The sequence below is a fragment of the Carcharhinus amblyrhynchos genome, chromosome 12, assembly GCF_965287045.1.
Source record: "Carcharhinus amblyrhynchos chromosome 12, sCarAmb.v2.hapA, whole genome shotgun sequence".
NCBI lineage: Eukaryota > Metazoa > Chordata > Chondrichthyes > Carcharhiniformes > Carcharhinidae > Carcharhinus > Carcharhinus amblyrhynchos.
Genome location: NC_137335.1, coordinates 18,322,180 through 18,341,832, shown reverse-complemented (window position 1 = coordinate 18,341,832; position 19,653 = coordinate 18,322,180). Strand labels below are relative to the sequence as shown.

The 19,653-nt window shown below is 41.9% G+C and overlaps 1 protein-coding gene across 1 annotated transcript in view; it reads left to right on the top strand.

The window, feature by feature from the left end:
- The window catches only part of apmap (adipocyte plasma membrane associated protein), a 44,775-nt gene that overhangs the window by 10,096 nt on the left and 15,026 nt on the right, over nucleotides 1–19,653 (top strand). The window contains exons 4-7 of the mRNA XM_080200132.1: nucleotides 5,915–6,007; nucleotides 6,390–6,506; nucleotides 8,919–9,093; nucleotides 12,280–12,414. Coding sequence (XP_080056258.1) covers nucleotides 5,915–6,007; nucleotides 6,390–6,506; nucleotides 8,919–9,093; nucleotides 12,280–12,414 — 520 coding nt within the window. The remainder of the gene's footprint in view (nucleotides 1–5,914; nucleotides 6,008–6,389; nucleotides 6,507–8,918; nucleotides 9,094–12,279; nucleotides 12,415–19,653) is intronic.

Here is a 19,653-nt window from a genome sequence, read left to right as displayed (position 1 = left end):
TGCCACCTTCAGAGACTTGTGCACTTGCACCCCCAGGTCTCTCTGCATTTCTATACTCTTAATAGGTCTACTGTTTATCATGTAACTCCTCCCTACATTATTCCTTCCAAAATGCATCACCTCGCATTTGTCAGGATTAAATTCCATCTGCCATCTACCTGCCCAATATACCAGCCTATTTATATCCTGCTGTGTCACCTGACACTCCTCCTCACTATCTGCCAATCCTGCCATCTTTGTGTCATCTGCAAGCTTGCTGATCACACCACGTAGCCCTCTTCCAAGTCATTTATATAACGAATAGAAGAGGTCCCAGTACTGAGCCCTGTGGCACACCACTGGTGACAGATCTCCAGCTAGAAAAGAACCCTCCCACTACTACTCTCTGTCTCCTCTTAGCTATGATGTGGATGTGCCGGCGTTGGACTGGGGTAAACACAGTAAAAAGTCTGACAACACCAGGTCTTAGTCTTTAGGTTTCAGGTTGGACTAAAACCTGGTGTTGTCAGACTCTTCACTCCTCTTACCTAGCCAATTTTCAATCCATCTAGATACCTGTCCCTGTATCCCATGAGCCTTAACCTTTTCAACCAATCTACCATGAGGGACTTTGTCAAACACCTTACTGAAATCCATATAGACGACATCAATGGCTCGTCCTTTGTCAACGTTTTTGTTACCTCAAAAAATTCTACCAGATTCGTAAGGCAAGACCTCCCCTGAACAAAGCCATGCTGTGTATCCCTAATCAGATCGCAACATTCCAAATGCGTATACATCCTATCCCTAAGAAATTTTTCCAACAACTTTCCTACCACTGACGTCAAACTCACCGGCCTATAATTACCAGGGTTATCCCTGCTTGAGATCCCTCATCTCGGTGCAAAACGGTCGTCCTTTTATTCTGAGGCTGTGCCCTCGGATCATAGTCTCTCCTACAAATGGAAGCATCTTCCTCATGTCCACTCTATCCAGGCCTTTCAGTACTCTATAAGTTTCAATGAGGACCCCCTCATCTTTCTAAACTCCGAGTACAGACCTAGAGTCCTCAAACACTCCTCCAATGTCCAGCTTTTCATTCCTGGGATCATTCTTGTGAACCTCTTCTGGACCTTCTCCAGGACCAGCACATTCTTTTTTTGATACAGGCCCAAATTTGCTCACAATAATCCAAAGGTAGTCTGACCAGAGCCTTATAAACCTTCAGCAGCACATCGCTGGTTTTGGTGGCACAAAATATTTTAATTTCTAAATGTGGCAAAGACCTTGAAGTTAACAAATAAAACTCAGCTGATAAAGTCATTTATTACATGTCAATGTCCCAGATTGGTCTGTCATGGTTAACCTAACAACAGGAGATTCAGATGCAGCTTCCAGTCACTTTCTCATCTACTGGGGTTTTAATTGATTTATCTTTTGATTCGATTCATTATTGTCACATATATTAACATTCATTGTAAAGTATTGTTTCTTACGCACTAGACAAGCAGAGCATGACATTCATAGAGAAGGAGAGAGTGCAAAATGTAGAGTTACAGTCACAGTTCGGGTGTAGCAATGCACTACAGAGTACTATTGCAAGACAGATCCATTCAAAAAGTTGACTTCAGCTGGGAAGAAGCTGTTCCTGAATTGGTTGTAATGGAACCTCAGACGTAGAGGCTGAGCCGCGCCAAACTGTGAGACAATCAGAAAGAATGTTTTCTATGGTGCATTTGTAAAAGTTGCTGAGAGTCGTAGTGGGCATGCCAAATTTCCTTAGTCTGTCTGTGATCGCCTTGGACAAATACTAAATTGGAGAGATGTTAATGTTTGAATTGAATATCTAACAGTGTAAAGTATCTGGGAGCAGAGTGGATTTGATAAAGGCTGGAATACAGACTGGGGGAATGAGCGAGAAGATATTGTGCTGAATGAATGGTTCTTGTTGTAGGAGAGGGATGGATGGAGAGAGGGAAGGAGGGTGAGGTGGACAGAGGGAGGGTGAGTTGGACGGATGTTGAATTTGAGAAGCTGCAGTTTCCATTTGAAGAGGTTCCCAGTGCCTCTGAGCAGCTGAACTGGGGAAGCCTTTGGGCAGAGACGGTGCTGCTGCTGTTTCCCCTCCCGGCCATCAGGGGCCACTGTAACCCTCCCGGCTGGTGCTGCAGCTGCTGCTCCTCCCAGTGTCACCTCCTGCCTCCTCCGGCCCAGCCGCTGCTCGTTGGTGGAACATCCGGGGCCTGTGGAGGGGCGGGGCCTCTGCCATGTTGCCGTGACGTCACGGGGAGCCCCTCCCCCGCCGTTTGTTTTTAAATAAAAAGGAAAAAGTGAGTGTTGAGCAATGGGGAAAGTGAGAGAAATTCCGAGCCGGAAACCCCGCCAGGAACCGAATCAAAATTAAATCAAGTCCATATTTATATCCAGAGGCCGGGGCGGGACCGCGCCTGCGCACTGTGTTCTCCCAGACTGCACCGCGCGGATCAGGATTAAAAAAAACTTAAAAAACCAGAAGCGACCTTCCCGAATCGAGCAGGAACAGAAATTCTGCCGGGAGCGTATTAGGAATAAAAATCATCAACATTTAGAAGAAGATTAACTTCTACCTGCTGGTGCGCATGTGCGGGAGGGGGATTCTCCCAAAGGGCCGCGCGCGGACCGCCGCCACATTGAAACTCCTGGCAACGGCAAGATGGCGGCGGGCCGTCTCCCCTGGCAACGGCAAGATGGCGGCGGGCCGTCTCCCCTGGCAACGGCAAGATGGCGGCGGGCCGTCTCTCCTGGCAACACTTTTATAAACCCAAATGTTTATCCAATTCCATTAAACTGTCCATTTAACATAGACCCATCGCCAAATGTGAACAAACCAACAGAGACACAAACCAGAGGCAGAGACGCTGCAAATGTCCCAGTGTTTATTTATAAAACAATGGGACATTTACTGACATGTTCAGGTCAATCTCAGTGATGGTCAGTGACCAGGTCTACATTAAAACAACGGGTGCAGTCCAAGGTTAAACATCATTGGAACAAAGTTCTCCTGAAATTGGACATTGCCGGTGAGTCCCAATGTGATGGAGAGATCCAAACTCAGCCCCCACACCCTGATGTGGTGAAGGGGACACCAGGCCCAGCTACAGAGTTGGATGTAAAGAACAGCGGCGTGTGTTTGATTCTGGTGATGTACACACTCCGAGCCGAGTATTGAATCATTCTGAGGCAGAAAGACATCAGATTGAGACCATATGACACATTGGGGCCTTTTCATCTCCCATAACAATCCCTCCCCCTCCCTCTGATATCAGAGAATCATCGAAACCCTACAGCACAGAAAGAGGCCATTCGGCCCATCGAGTCTGTACTGACCACAATCCCATCCAGGCCCTACCATCCATCCAGACAGATCCTATCCCCAGTGTTTACCCTCCCCCTGACCCTGAGCAGTAACTGATCCTGCCCAGTGTCCCTATGCTGCTGATGTTTGGAGAGTGTGAGGAAAGGCTCCCCCCGCAGACACGGGGACAATGTACAGACTCCACACAGACACTGAGCCCAAGGCCGCCAATTGAAGCCGGGGCCTCCCTGACGCTGTGAGAGCGCAGCACCAACCACTGAGCCCCCACCGTGCCGCCTCACAGTGTAACTGACCATCCCCCCGCGGCTCTGTTAATATTATACAGAGACACGCTGTATTTACACAGTAAATCACCATTTTAATCCTGAAGCTGAATGTTGAAACTTTTTCTGGGCTGTTAATTCCTTACCGTTATTCACAAACCCGCGCGCTCCACTCGACGCCGGTGAGTTCCCGCCGAAGAAGTATTCTTGAATTATTTCTCCTTAGTGATTTCTGTTGAAGGAGTGATCACAGCAGTGTAGGTCTTTGAGCTGTGATATAGAGCATTAAGCAGAATTTCATAACTGCTCAAACTGAGGGGAAGTGTTTTGTGTATAATTTTGGACATTTGGACTTTTTATGTGAAAATGTCTTGAACTTTACAATATAGTTACATGTGGCAGCCATAGGCAGCATTATAGCTTTGGAGTCAGAAGGCTCTAGGTTCGAGACCAGTCCAAAAACTTGAGCATAATTTAGTTAACATTCCAGTGTAGAACTTGAGCAAGTGCTGCACTTAGCATGCATGTACAGCAGATAATAAAGAAAGCGAATGGAATGTTGGCATTTACAGCAAAAGAAATATAAAGGCAAGGAAGTATCGTTGCAAGTGTACAAGGCATTGGTGAGGCTACAGCTGGAGTATTGTGCACAGTTTTGGTTCCTTTATTTGAGGAAAGATGTAGTAGCATTGAAGGAAGTTCAGAGGAGATTCACTAGATTGTTTCCAGAGATCGGAGGTTTATTGTATGAAGAAAGATTGAACAGTTTAGGTCTCTACTCTTTGGAATTTAGAAGAATGAGGGAGATTAAATTGAGCTATACAAGATGATAGAAGGTATGGATAAAGTGGACGTGGAGTGGATGGTTCCTCTTGTGGGGTATTCTAGGACAAGAGGTTATAGTCTAAGGATAAGGGGTAGCAAATTTAAAACAGAATTGAGGAAAAATTACCTCTCCCAAAGGGTTGTGAGTCTGTGGAATTCATAAGTGCAGTGGATGCTGGGGCAGTGAGTAAATTTAAGGAAGAGTTGGACAGATTTTTAATTGATAGTGGGTTGAAGGGTTATGGGGCAAAGGCAGGAAAATGGGGAAGGTGCTAAATTCTCCCTCAGTGTACCTGAACAGGCACTGGAGTTTGGTGACTAGGGGATTTTCACAGTAACTTCGTTGCAGTGTTAATGTAAGCCTATCTATGACACTAATAAATAAACTTTAAACTTTAAAAATAACCTTTAAGACCCTTGTCAGACCCCACTTGGAGTACTGTGCGCAGTTCTGGTCGCCTCACTACAGGAAGGATGTGGAAGCTATTGAGAGGGTGCAGAGGAGATTTACAAGGATGTTGCCTGGATTGCTAGGCATGCCTTATGAAGATAGGTTGAGGGAGCTAGGTCTCTTCTCCCTGGAGAGATGAAGGTTGAGAGGCGACCTGATAGAGGTTTATAAAATGTTGAGAGGAATAGATAGGGTGGATTCTCGGAGGCTATTTCCCAGGGTTGAAATGGTCGCTACGAGAGGGCACAGGTTTAAGGTGCTGGGAAGCAAGTACAGAGGAGATGTTGGGGTAAGTTTTTCACTCAGAGGGTAGTGAGTGAGTGGAATCAGCTGCCGTCGGTGGTGGTAGAGGCGAACTCACTGGGGTCTTTTAAAAGACTTCTGGATGAGTATATGGGATCTAATGGCATTGGAAGTTACAGATAGTTCTATGGCTTGGTAGGTATAGATGTGATCGGCGCAACTTGTGGGCTGAAGGGCCTGTTTGTGCTGTAGTGTTCTATGTTCTATGATGTTGAGGAAAGGAGTCTTCATCTCACTTAGATTAGCCATGCCTGAGTTGGCAGCATTCTTCTTGCCTCTGAGGCATACGGTCATGGGCTGAAGTTCCACCCCAAGCTCTGGAGCAGAAAATCCATGTTGACATTTTGGTGCAGTGAGCAAGTACTACAGTGTCAGGTACAGTCTGTTCAAAGAAATGCAAAAGATTTTCCTAGTTGCCATGATCATTATCCCTCAACCAATGTCTGTAAATACATTACCTGGTCATTATCACATTGCTTTCTCTGGGAGCTTGTGCTCTAATTGGCTGCTGTCTTTCCCTGCGTTACAATAATGATGTGTTTTTAAAAATGCATCATAGTCTGTGAAGAATTTTAGGACTTCTTGAGGCCATGAGCCTCAAATCCAAGTCTTTCTTTTGTTTCTAATTAGAATTAAAGCTGACGATTTGAGTGATTAGATTTCTAGTTTTGCTTTTTTCTAGGAGGTTCCTGAGTGAAGCTTGTTTGTAACTGAATTCTGTATGTGGGATCTCTGCAGAGGTGATATTCACTGGTACGGCTGATGGACAGATTCTGAAAATAAGTGATGGACAGATACACACCCTGGCAAGGATAGGCAAACTTCCTTGTGGTAAGTTGGATGTAATGATTACTGCTTTTCTTAATCCTGTTTAGGAGTAGCTGTTACACCAAACTGTGCTAAGTCAGGTGGTCCTGCAGCAAGAGTCCCACTGAATAAAACTGATTTATTCAAATAGCTTTATTTTCTGTTCTCTTTAACCTCAACTTCTACTGAGTAGTTCAATTGTACTTCAATTTAACACAGTACAAATTGGTTTATTCCTGGACAAATCAATAAATGTTTATTTTAAAATTATGAATGTGATGAAAGTTAGAAATTATGATTTGAGGATGTTTCATTCGTTCTCTCTCTTCCTTCACCGTCTCACTCCCCCTGACCCCACCATATCCTTCCCATTCTTGAGGTTACTGAAAACTTTTTCTTACACCAGGAACAAGAGAAGATGAACCAACCTGTGGAAGACCTTTGGGTATCCGTGTTGGACCTAATGGGACTCTGTTTGTGGCTGATGCTTACTATGGACTATTTGAAATTAATCCGGTAACAGGTAGAATATTTTAATTACCTGGAAAGTATTTGACCACTAAGAATGTTCAAGATTTATAACCATCTGAGGTATGTTACTTTCTAATGATCACAAACACCATTCAACACCCTAAAAGTTAGGCTGTACAACCTGCCCAAGTGAATGGAACAAGCTGCTTATCCTTGGACGACAGATCAAAGACGTGAGTTTCTGGAGTGGGATTTGAACCCATGACTTAGTTGTGTGGGTTCCAGCAACTGAGTCATGGCTGACACTTTGGCACTTTCAGAATCAAATGCAGTTTGAAACACCTCTGTCTGTGAGCTCTTATGACAGGATACCAGGGCAATCTCACAGACTAATCTGTCTCCGTTTCCTCTTTGTCCTTCTAAGAAGCACAGAGTGACGTTCCTTCAGTTGCACTAATTCCAGTTAATTTAGTTTTACTGGTACCCCCCCCCCCCCCACCCCCACTCCAGCTCCCTTCTTCTCGTTTGCTCAGGTGCCATCCATGGCCGGGTTCAAAAGAGGAAGAGAAATGGAGGTTGAAAAGTAGCAAAAAACAAAAAAAAACCTCTGAAAAGTGTTTTAAAGAACTTGTAAGATGTGTGAGCTGCTTCTATTGAACTGCCTTTTACTCCCACCACGGAGCTAAGTAACCTCTTCATTCAGGAATCAATTCAAACTAATGCAAATAAGTCTGGAATGAAGGAAGATGGGATGTCATTTATCGCCATTTTGTTGCTGCCTCTTTACCATGATGCTACACTATCCATAACTGGATAGTGTTCCTGCTGACTGTAAAGAAATAGGCAGATGATGAATCTCCCTTTCTAGATCCTCACCTAGTTTCCTATTGCTGTCCACCTGATTTGCAGCACAACATTGGGTGCGCAGTTTCTGTAAGGTCCAGGCAAAATATAAAAGATCAAAAGACGAAATTGGAAGTTCCATCAAAGGTTCCACAGTATGTAAATATAAATAATACTGCAAAGATGAAATCTTATTGACCAAATAAAAACCCCACTCGTCAATTGTAAGTAGGATGAAAATTTTAAAGTCCAGTCAGGAGGTACAAGTTTTGGTGGACATGAATTAAAGACTGACATTGAGATCAGTTTAGGTCCATGAGATTTTAAATAATAAGTGCAGTTCAAAGCATTTAACCTTTTCTGTAGGGCAATGGGTTAAAAGGATGAGGATGAGAATGGAATTGGTCAGGTGTTTGAGATAGAGTAGAGTCATGAGGGTAAAACCAACAATTCTATCGCCTGATAATAGATTCAGATTTGACTGGTGACCCTGAGCTGTAGTATCTGCAATTCCGTAGAAAAGAAGCAAAGAACCGAATCACTCACTAGATTGTATTGAATGGAAATAAAAGAATTGCAACTTCCTCTCAGATATTTGCTGTTTGCTGAAAGAATGGGTCCCTGCTGGGTAGAGCAAGATGTACACTGTGACCATCGCTAAGCCAGCCACTCCGTGTTGTTTTTATACTTGCAACGGTGAGCAGTTTCCAAATTGTAAACCATTGTCTCATTAATTGTACTGGTTTATACTGAATATGGTGCATCATAGCATCCCTACAGTACAGAAGGAGGCCATTCAGTCACTGAGTCTGTACTGACCACAATCCCATCTAGGCCTATTCCCCTACCCCACACACTTACCCTGCTAATCCCCCTGACACTAGGGTCAATTTAGCATGGCCAATAACCTAACCCACACACATTTTGGAATGTGGGAGGAAACTGGAGCACCCGGAGGGAACCCATTCAAACATGGGGAGAAAGTGACCTAAGGCTGGAATTGAATCTGGGTTCCTGGCACTGAGAGCAGTACTGATCACTCCGCCACCGTGCCGCCCTTCTGAACTGCACAGATTCAAATAATGAATAGCACAGATGGGTTATTCAGCCCAGCACATCTATTCTAAAGAGGTTCCTATTCTATTTATCTTATGTCAACATATCCTTCCATTCCATTCGCCCTCATATACTTACGTAATATTTTTAAGAAGCGGGTTGATGGGTTCTTGATAAGAGAGGGGATTAAGGGTTATGGGGAGAGGGCGGGAAAGTGGAACTGAGCCACAACAGATCAGCCATGATCTTATTGAATGGCGGGGCAGGCTCGAAGGGCTAGATGGCCTACTCCTGCTCCTATTTCTTATGTTCTTATGTTCTTATGTTCTTAAACTGTTAATTCTTAAAAGCTCAATATTCTAAAATGTTTCCTTAAAAATGTGGGTTCATTTTGCTATAGGAGCTTGATGAAAGTGCCTGCTGAAAAATAGATATTTCAAATTTAAACATCCACTAAGTGGAAGGTTCAATCTTCTCTCTGAAATCTTTGAAAAAACAGGCCTACTTACGCTTCATAGTTCCAATTGTGGGTAATATTTACCTTCCCTATGGTTAATAATTTCAGGTGAAGTGGAAATGCTGGTCTCTGCTCAGAAAATTATCCAAGGCAGGAGAATGGCGTTTGTGAATGACCTCAGCATCACACAAGATGGCAGAAAGATCTACTTCACAGATTCCAGCAGCAAGTGGCAGAGGAGAGATAATCGATACCTGGTGGTGGAGGGCACAGCTGATGGTCGGTAAGGATTTTGTATACAAATTGCAGTTTTTGTTTTAGCGTATTATTAACAAGCGGTGAGTTTTTGTTTTGCTTAACACGTTCTCCTTTTAAACCTCCTTCCTGGATGCATTGACTTGTTGGGTACATTCAGCAGGTGTTGACAATCCTTTACTATCTAGCCAAATGTACTTGTCAACTTAGTGGGCCTTTATAAACTAGTGTATTAGACATCATAGCTAAATCTGACCTTTACGGAAGTCCCCTTTCTAATGGCCAGAATCTCTGCTAACTTTTTCTCCACTGTCCGTTTTTCAGGAATAATCAGACATAATTGAAATGCATAAGAACATAAGAACATAAGAAATAGGAGCAGGAGTAGGCCATCTAGCCCTTCGAGCCTGCCCCGCCATTCAATAAGATCATGGCTGATCTGTCGTGGCTCAGTTCCACATTCCCGCCCTCTCCCCATAACCGCTCAAATTCTTTTGTGTGCTAATACCTCTGATGATATCAACCTGTCTTGTGTTCCTTCCCAACAGTATTCATTGCCTTGGCAGAACAACTGACGTAGCTGCTCCTTGACCTCTGTAAAATCCTGTTAAGAAAGGTTGCCACCTGCCCCGCCATTCGCATGAACCTTTTCAATTCCATGATGTAACCTGGAGCTGGAAATTACTTTATGATTCTGTGGATTCTTCAGTGGATTAACCTTTATTTCCGATAACATTCACTACGGCTGAACTCTGTCCTCGTTCCCAGCTGGGATTTTTCAGTGCTGCTGCAAGTGAGCGGAGTTTTGTCTGGAATGCTAAATTCCCTGCTCTCGCTCACAACAGGTCCTGCCACAGACTAGGCTGGAGATTCCTGCCCTACTCTACCAAGAAACCTGATTATTGGTTGTGAAAACCTGCACTGTCCTGCCGCTTGTAATCTGCTCAACGCTGTTCTCACTTTCATCATACGCAGGATTCACCCTGTCACCCACACAGCAAACAACACTGTGTAAGCCAGCTAAATGCACAGCCCAATAATTGAAACTTGAAGCCTTCTTTCCCAGTGTGATCCTTGCCATTGAGGACACTACTTAGCTGATAACTTGGTCATTCTCAAATTTCTACTATCCTCTCGTTAAATATTAAACATATTCCTTTTTTCTTCAGTAAGTAAGACTTTTCACTTACCTGCATTGAATTTTTGCTGTACTTGTGCCCACATGAAAATGGAATCACAATCATTGAAGTACAGAAAGACCATTTGGTCCACCATGTCTGCACTGGTTCCCTGACTGAGCAGTTCACCAAGCACCATTCTCCCATGACCCTGCACATTCCTTCCTTTCCAGATAACAGTCTAATTCTCTTTTGAATACCTTGATTGAACCTGCCTTTACTCTATTCTCAGGCAGTGCAATCTAGACCATAACCAGGTGTTCTGTGAAAATGTTTCTCCTTATGTCTTTTTTTTACTACTTTTAATTTAAACCTATGCCTTCTCACTATTTACACTGTCCAGACCCTTCATGATTTTGAATTCCCTTATCAGATCTCCTCTTGGACTGCTTTAAAAAATCTCAGTTCTCCAATCTATCTCTATAACTGAAGTTCCTAATTCCTGGAACCATTTTTGTGAATCTATTCCGCGCACACTCGATTGCCTTCGCATCCTTCCTGAAGTGCAATGCCCAGCTCAGAACACAATACTCCAGCTGAGGCCAAATGAATGTCTTATACAAGTTCAACATAATATCCTTGCTCTTGTGCTTTACGCCCCATCATAGGATACCTTGTGCTTTATTAACCATGCTCGCAACTTGTCATGCCACCTTCAAGGAACTCCTTTAGATTGTACCTTTTATATTGTATGTCCATATCCTTCCTGGCCAAAATAGCACTTATTGTAAGTTCATCAGACTATCATCTGTTGGGTGAGTTTAGTGAGCTTTACTAGTTTGTATTGTATTTCTGAACTTCATTTTGATCGTAAGCAGGGAACCAATATTTGTCTCTGGAGTACTCCATGCAGGCACGCCTGATCTTTCTGCCTCTGCTTCCATGACTATGCTCATTTTTAGATCCCCTTAGATTTTCTAACCATCTTTTACCATTTTCTTGATGGCTCCTATAGCCTAAGTGTTTTTCCTTATCTTTCTCCTTATAAGCCTCCCAGACTTGTTTTTCCGTTACACCAATGTCTTATTAATCTTTTTTGAAACTAATTTGGTGAACTTTAAAATATGTTTTCATTTTGTCAAGGTTTCAACTTTTTAATTTAAGGACTGAACTCCCATACCTATTGTACAAAAGAAGAAACACTAACCACATCAGGTTTCAGCGCAGCCGGGAGAGGGATTGGTGAATGTTTTGATGTGATGTATTTGCTTACTTATTGTTAGTCATACAGCTGCACTGGTGTACAGGTCCCATTTCCTATAACTGACACCTTGATGCGAAAGTGAGGGCAGCACTTTCATAGAATCGTATCCCTATAGTGCAGAAGGAGGCCATTTGGCACATCAAGCCTGCTTTGACAACAATCCCAACCAGGCCCTATCCCTACAACTCCATGTATTTGCCATGCTAATTCCTTTGACACTAAGGGCCAATTTAGCACGGCCAATCCACCTAACCTGCACATCTTTGGGTTATATGAGGAAACCAGAAAGCCGGAGGAAACCCAAGCAAACTTTTCATATTGCACTATGTAATAAGATTGTTCCTTCTGTGTAGTGAAGTTTTTTGCCCCGTTTTTTCCAGAGCAGTCTTATTTATGCACTCAGCGCTTAATGCAAACTGTAACCTGGTCAGTTTGAGGGGCTTAGAAACGGCTGTGAAAACAATAAGGAACATATGTTTCCTCTTGCATTCAGTGCATCTTGCTCAGATGTGAATTGAAGAGTAAACACAGCTCTTTCTGCCTGGAGATGCTACAACTGCTAAACTTGAAATTTTTAAGAGATATGAATCTCTTAAGGTTTATTTCTTCTTGGCCGATATAAACATTTTAAGTAGCAGCGACTGCATTAGTTTGCAAATCTTCTCTTCTGTTCTCCCTGCCTAACTTTTGGTTTGTGATGTGGGAAGAACAAAAATGCCAATGAACTGAAATTTGTAATTTGATAGTTGTCAGGTGTCTTTTTCTCACCACTTTTAATCTCTTTTTGATCTCTATTAATGATCTAGTACTTAATGAACACCTCTTATTGCAGATTAATGGAATATGACACAGTGACAAAACAAGTGGAAGTACTAATGGATGACCTAAGGTTTGCAAATGGAGTCCAGCTTTCTCCTGCTGAGGACTATGTACTAGTTTCGGAGACCACCATGGCTAGAATTAGAAGGTGGGAATAAATTGCTGTGTCTCGAGAGTGAGTGAGTGTGTGTGCGTGCACGTGTGTGTGCTAGCCCATTGATAGATTACAGGTACAGTTGCAACTTGGTATTATGAAATAAAAATTTATCTTGCTTAAAATGCTCCTGCACATCATCCGCAATCCTCAAAATTTATTACCCCTCATAAAGTACACTGTCTTGTGGAAGAACTGATTACTGATTTAAACTCTTTTGCGTTTGCCAGTTGACCAAGATTGGCTTCCTGACCTAGTAAAGAACAAAAAAATCTATAAAAACTGCAGAAGCGGTGTAGTGACTACAAGATGACAATCTGGATCATAGGAGCAAGAGGATGTTTCGCCCCTTGAATCTGTTCAGTGATATGGCTGATCTGTGATCTCACCCTGCATTCCTTAATACCTTTGGTTCAGATTTAAACTTAACAGTTGATTTATTATCAATTGCCGTTTACAGAGGAGTTATAAACTTGTATCATTTGTATAATTTTTGTCTAGAGGAGTTTTCTAGTTTCACTCCTTCAGTTTATTCTACACTCTTAGACTCCCAAACAGTGGAAATAGTTTTGCTGTATTTCTTATTTGTTCCCCATTATATCTTGAAAACTTCTATCTGCATTGCTTATATTGAAATTCGCATGAGTTAATTTTACCCATTGTAATTTTATGCCTCCATCTATACTGCCTGGAATGCTACCTACCTTTGTGCCACGGGCAAATTTTGAATATCTGGCTTCTTATGCTATTACTTAAGTTGTTGATAAATATGGTGAATAGTTGAGGCCCCAACACAGCTCCCTGTGGGATGTCACTTAGTGCATCTTGCTAATTAGTGTACTGGTCCATGATCCCTACTTTGTCTTCTGCTGATCCACTAATTTTGTAAACAGATTGATAATTTGCTTTTGGTTCTTTAGCTTCAACTTTACTTAATGGTCACTTCTAAGGGACTTTGCCAAAGACTCGGAAATTCGTGGACGTTCTCCTGTCACCCCATCAAAAAAAAACTTAGTCAGGTTCATCAGGCCTGACCTTCTCACAATTCCATGTTGGCCCCCTTGGATCAGCTGGAAGTTTTCACTATGTTCTGTCACTTACTCTTAATGATACTCCAGTAATTTTTTTAACAAAAGCTGATAGGTACTGGCCTTTCATCCCTTGGTCTGACCTCTCTCACCTTTCTAAAATTGCAAAGTGATGTGCACAATATCATAAGAACATAAGAAATAGGAGCAGGAGTAGGCCATCTGGCCCTTCGAGCCTGCCCCGCCATTCAATAAGAGCATGGCTGATCTGTCGTGGCTCAGTTCCACTTTCCGGCCCTCTTCCCATAACCCTTAATCCCCTCTCTTATCAAAAACCCATCAACCCGCTTCTTGAAAATATTTAGCGAGGCAGCCTCCACCACTTCAATGGGTAGAGAATTCCAGAGATTCACCACCCTTTGAGTGAAGAAGTTCCTCCTCAACTCTGTTCTAAAACGCCCCCCCTTTATCTTGAGGCTGTGCCCCCTAGTCCTACTGTCTTTTTTCAGTGGGAAGAGTCTCTCCACCTCTATCCTATCCATCCCATTCATCATCTTATACGTCTCAATGAGATCTCCCCTCATTCTTCTAAACTCCAACGAGTACAAGCCTAGTTTATTCAGCCTCTCCTCATAGTTCAACCCCCTCAACTCCGGTATCATGGTTCCTGAATCGTGAGAACTTTGGAAAATTATGATAAGGGCGCCTGTAATGTTCTCAACTATTTCCTTTAAAACCCTTGATGGAAATAATCTGATCTTGGGGATTTGTCACTGTTTGCTAATAATTATTTGCTACTGTTATTTAGTTTGTTTCTTTTCCCTACTCCTGTTTCAATCTTAGTTTCCTTGGTATGTCCACCATACTAATCTCTTCCTCTACTGCAAACACTGATACACATCCACCACTTCTTTTTATTTTCATTGACAGTATTACTGCTATCAGTTTAAGAATCTTGTCTTCCTCCAGATCACTATCTTTTCCTAATGTAATTGGTGTTGATTTTGATATGCCTTGCAAGTTTCTTTCCATAACTCTTACCACCTGCTTTGTCCCCTTTGTTATTAGAACCATAGAATCCATACAGTGCAGATGGAAGCCATATGGCCCATTGAATCCGCGTTGGCTCTCCGACAGAGCATCTTACCCAGGCCCACCCTCCTGCCCTATCCCCATAATGACACGCATTTATCATAGCCAATCCACCTAACCCACATACCTTTTGATACTAGGGGGCAATTTTGCATAGCCTCCATTCACTGGCCCCATTAACATGTACATTACTCTAGTGCCAACTCTGCATAGTACTTTGGGATAAATAACCTCATCCTGCACTTCAGTATCATTTCCATAACTCTTACCACCTGCTTTGTCCCCTTTATTATTAGAACCATAGAATCCATACACTGCAGATCTTTATTTGCCATAATTTTGTTCTCTCAATTGCCCAACATAGGTTTATGTGAAGTGCTCTTCACCTTCTGTTAGCTGTTCAGATTATGTAAATGTATAATCAGTGCCCTTTTTTTTAAACATATATCACATTTCTAATTGAAATCTTCTGTAAGTTTAATATAACAAATCATCCATTACACCCTGCGTTCTTTAGTAGGATTTTTAACTATGACGAGGAAAATTACTGAAGTAGTTTTAGAACAATTTGCCTTTTTTCCTTTAAACTCTTGCCCCCGATATCATTAATACTTTAACATTGTGATTAAGAATGATGGATCTTGTTAAGGGGATACAATAATGATCCACTTATGCAAACTGTAAATCAATAGTTTTTGCAAAAACAATTGCCTTATCGTGCTCCATATCTAATTTCATTTGGGCCTTTTTCATAGACAACTTACTCAAGAATAAGGATATTTCACTGGATGTTTTATTTGTGCTGGTGAAATGTTTTACCCAATCTATTTTGCATGGAATCACTACTTGAGTGATTTATTGAAGATTTTTCTGATTTTTGTAAACAACACAAACCCTTGAGGACTGGAACCGTACAGGACAATTTTTCCATACAGAAAGTAGACAAGAGTAGCAACATCCAGTAGGTTTGGATTATTCATTATTCATTACAAACGGTACCTGCAAAGATACAAACAATAAAAGGATGTTTCAGAGATTGGGGAGAACAGGATAACAAGATAAAGCCATGAGTACATGGCATAATGGTGCACGAATATTAGAGACAGAGCCATATAACTTACAATCCAGGATTTTCAAAGCAGCTACTGCAGTTGCAAATTCAACCAAGGGGAATATAGGATATTGATACAGATATATATCAGGCTGAGCAACCAAAGATTCTCGCACTATACTTAGGCACGCACCAAAGCATACTTCCCATCTCCATCTAAACTGGGGTGCCAGTGATAAAAAGCAATGTCTTTTCTGTGTACATGCTCCATCTGCACCTTTACAGGAATATTCTGTGACCCCAAAATATAATTAGAGAAAGAAACTCAGCAGCACTAATAGTTCTAATGGGGTTTTCCTTATCAGTTGTGAGGACTCTTGGGCCATACCCAAAACTTCTACACCAACCCACCTCCCCTCCCCTCAATGGTGCTATTCAAATTAGCCATGACTAGAGTAAAGGATACTACATAGTGCCCTTCTGTCTGAAGATAAGGCTTTGTTTTCAATCCACCTTCCAACTATTCTTTGCTACCATTGTTAACAGAATCCAAACCAATAGTGAAGTCTCCCACCCCTATGGAAATCTTCCAGCTCGAAGGTCACCTTGGTCTGTATGCTGGTTGTCCTTCCAATAGTCTTTATCTTTATCCTTATCCTCGTAAGTAGCATGTTCATTGTACTTGTTAAATAGGACCAGTTTCTGTGGATCCTTGTCCTCTATCTCACCTAGGCTTCCCTTACTTTCCACACCATCTTCACAGCAACCCCATTCTGAACTGCAACTTTAAGCTGACTCAAGTCAGGAGTAAGGGATGCTTCCCCCCCTTCCCTATGAGTCATATTGTTTCCAGTTTGCACTCCAGCTCAGTGACTGAGCTGTAGTTTGTGATGATCTTGAGATTATCCCAGAATCTCTTTGGGGAAGCTCATTATCAGCAACAGCACATAAAGTGGGATTGTTAGGGAAATAACCTTTTTGTGCTTAATGTTACATGTTAAATTGACAGAAGAAAGGTTAAGCTAGCCCATCAAGCCCATCTCATAGCATGATGGCTGAAGTATGTTAAGTTAATATTTCCTACTACAGAGCCTTGTAATCTTCTAGCAAAGGTAAAATCCAGAGAAAATGGACCAATATGGGGCAAATTACTGTGGAAAATCTGCCACCCTCTGCATTCCAAATTATTGTGGATTAGGGAAAAATACAAATCCAGTCCTGTTCCCATAAATGAAATGTTTGAAAGGAACAGAATAGTGTGACTGGGTGAGGAGAGAAAGGGCAGGTTACCCTGAAAAATGCTTGAATAGGCAGATGGGTTTGATGACTTTGTGAAGCTTGATAAATCACATTGCCAGAATTTGCCATGTTTGCTATATCTAACCTCTCCCATTAATCTGTGACAAAGATACATTGACTGTTTATATTTTCATTAAGTGGAACTTGTTTTAAGCAAGTTATACATCTGGTTAAGGATTGGCTCCTTCCAGTAGAGAGCAGTGTGACACCTCTATTGGCAATTGTTGATATTTCTTCTGCTGTTGGATGTCATTGTAATAAGTAGATTGCTGTGTGACACCCTACACTTCCCCATCAAAGGACAATTCAGAAAGCTATTTACTTAACATAAAGCTATTTATGAAAACAGCAGATATCGCCATTAAGCATACAAAATCAATAATGCTACAATTGCTTGAGGTAAATTTTTGCAAAGTTGCCACAAACCAGATATAAAACGGAGACCTAAACTGAAGCAAATATTGGGAACTGCAGTTTGCTGTGTTCTCAGCTCTAGAATTGCCCTGGCATGACTGCCAGCCTGCTTAACCACAAGAATAATTAGATATTAATTTGGCAAGCTGTTGGTTGTAAACTTGCATCATTAGTGAGCAGGAATCATTTTAAATACATTACATGTTTACATAACACTAGCAGCACTCCTCAAGTGCTTGTGGGTTGATGTGTTTTCTTTGCTGTTTTCATAATTTACATTTTGGGAACCTTGCATTGTGTTGGTATTGATCTCATCATACATTATGACATGGATACCTGAAATGCGACAAACACGTGCATATTGCAGTGTGTCCATTTGAATTGACAGCACAGAAACAGACCATTTGGCCCTGCAGGTCTCTGATGTGTTGATGCTCCACACATTAACTTAATGTCTGAATGCTTCTTTCCATCTGCTGCAGAGTAATCTCAGGTCAAGTATAGCACAAAGCCATATGGCAAATATTTGACGCTTTCCTAATTATGCCTACTCTTCAACTTGAGGATTTTCATGCAGTTTTTTTTAAAATGATTCCAACAGTTCTTTCATACTTTTCATGAAGGCTCATTAATAACAAACCTGTCAAGACTCACTCCAGAAACTTGAGCACATTAATTTGGGCAAAGTGCTGCAGTTCCTCTTGTGTCCTGGTCAGTATTTATCCAACATAATCCAGCATTACAAAATCAGCGTATCTCGTCATTATCTTATTGCTTGTATGTGAGACCTTACTTTCATGCAAATTTGGCTATTACATTTCTCTGTTACAGTAGTGGCTCCAATTTAAAAAAAAAATGTAATTGACTATAAAGTGCTTTGAACTTGTTTAAAAAGGACACCATGAGTGATATATAGGCCAGTCATTTTAAATTCAGTGGTGGACAAGCTCCTAGAAACAATTGTTCAGGATAGATTTAGTAGTCATGTGGAATTGGTATTCAGTGTGGGTTGGTTAGGAAGCGCCGGCATGGATTTCTAAAGGAGAAATCGTGTTTAACTAACCTGCTGGAGGATTTTGAGGAGGTAACAGAAAAGAGATCAATGAGGGTAATTCTGTTGTGGCATACATGGACGTTCAGAAGGCATTTGATACAGTGCTGCACAACAGACTTGAGAAATGTTATAGCTCACAAAATGAAAGGGATAGTAGCAATGTGGATACAAAATTGGCTGAATAATAGGAAGCAGAGAGCAATGATCAATGGATATTTTTTTGGCCAGGGAAGGTTTGTACTGGTGTTGCCAGGGATTGGTATTGAAATCCTTGCTTTTCCTGTTATATATTAATGATCTCGATCTTGGTGTACAAGGGACAATGTCAAAGTCTGTGTGACACAAAACCTGGAAGTGTAAACTGAGAAGAGGACAGTGGAGAACTTCAGAAGGACATAAACAAGTTGGTGCCATGGGCAGATAAGTAGTATATGAAATTTAAATGCGGAGAAATATGAGGTGCTGCATTTTGGTAGGAAGATGGAGAGACAATATAAAATAAGGGGTAAAGTTCTCAAAGGGATGCAGGAGCAGAGGAACTTGGGTGACAGGGGCATATAGTATAAGAGCAAGGAGGTTATGCTGAACTTACGTAGGACACTGGTTAGGAATATTGTGTACAGTTCCGGGCATTACTCTATAGGAAGGATGTGTGCGCATTGGAGAGAATATAAAAGAGGTTTACAAGAATGGTTCCAGGGATGAGAATCTTCAGTTATGAGGTTAGATTGGAGAGGTTGGGAACATTGCCCTTGGAGAGAAAGAGGCCAAGAGGAGATTAGATGGAGATGCTCAAAATCATGAGGGGGCTGGACAGCCCATTCCCAATTGTAAAGTGATTAAAACCAAGAGAGAACAGATTTAAAGTGATTTGCAAAAGAAGCAAATGTGATGTGAGAAATAACTTTTCACAATGAGTGGTTTGTGTCTGGAATGCACTACTGCAAGTGTGGTGGAGGCAGGTTCAGTTGAGTCATGTAAGAGGGCATGAGTGATACCTTGATTAGAAACAATGTGCAGGGCTACAGGTAAAAGGCAGAGGAATGGCACTATGTTATGATGCTTGTTTGGAGAGCCGGCACAGATGTGATGGGCCAAATGGCCTCCTTCTGTGCCATAATGATTCTGTGATTGTGAAAAGAACATAAGAAATAGGAGCAGGAGTAGGCCATCTAGCCCTTCGAGCCTGCCCCGCCATTCAATAAGATCATGGCTGATCTGTCGTGGCTCAGTTCCACATTCCCGCCCTTTCCCCATAACCCTTAATCCCCTCTCTTATCAAAAACCCATCGAAC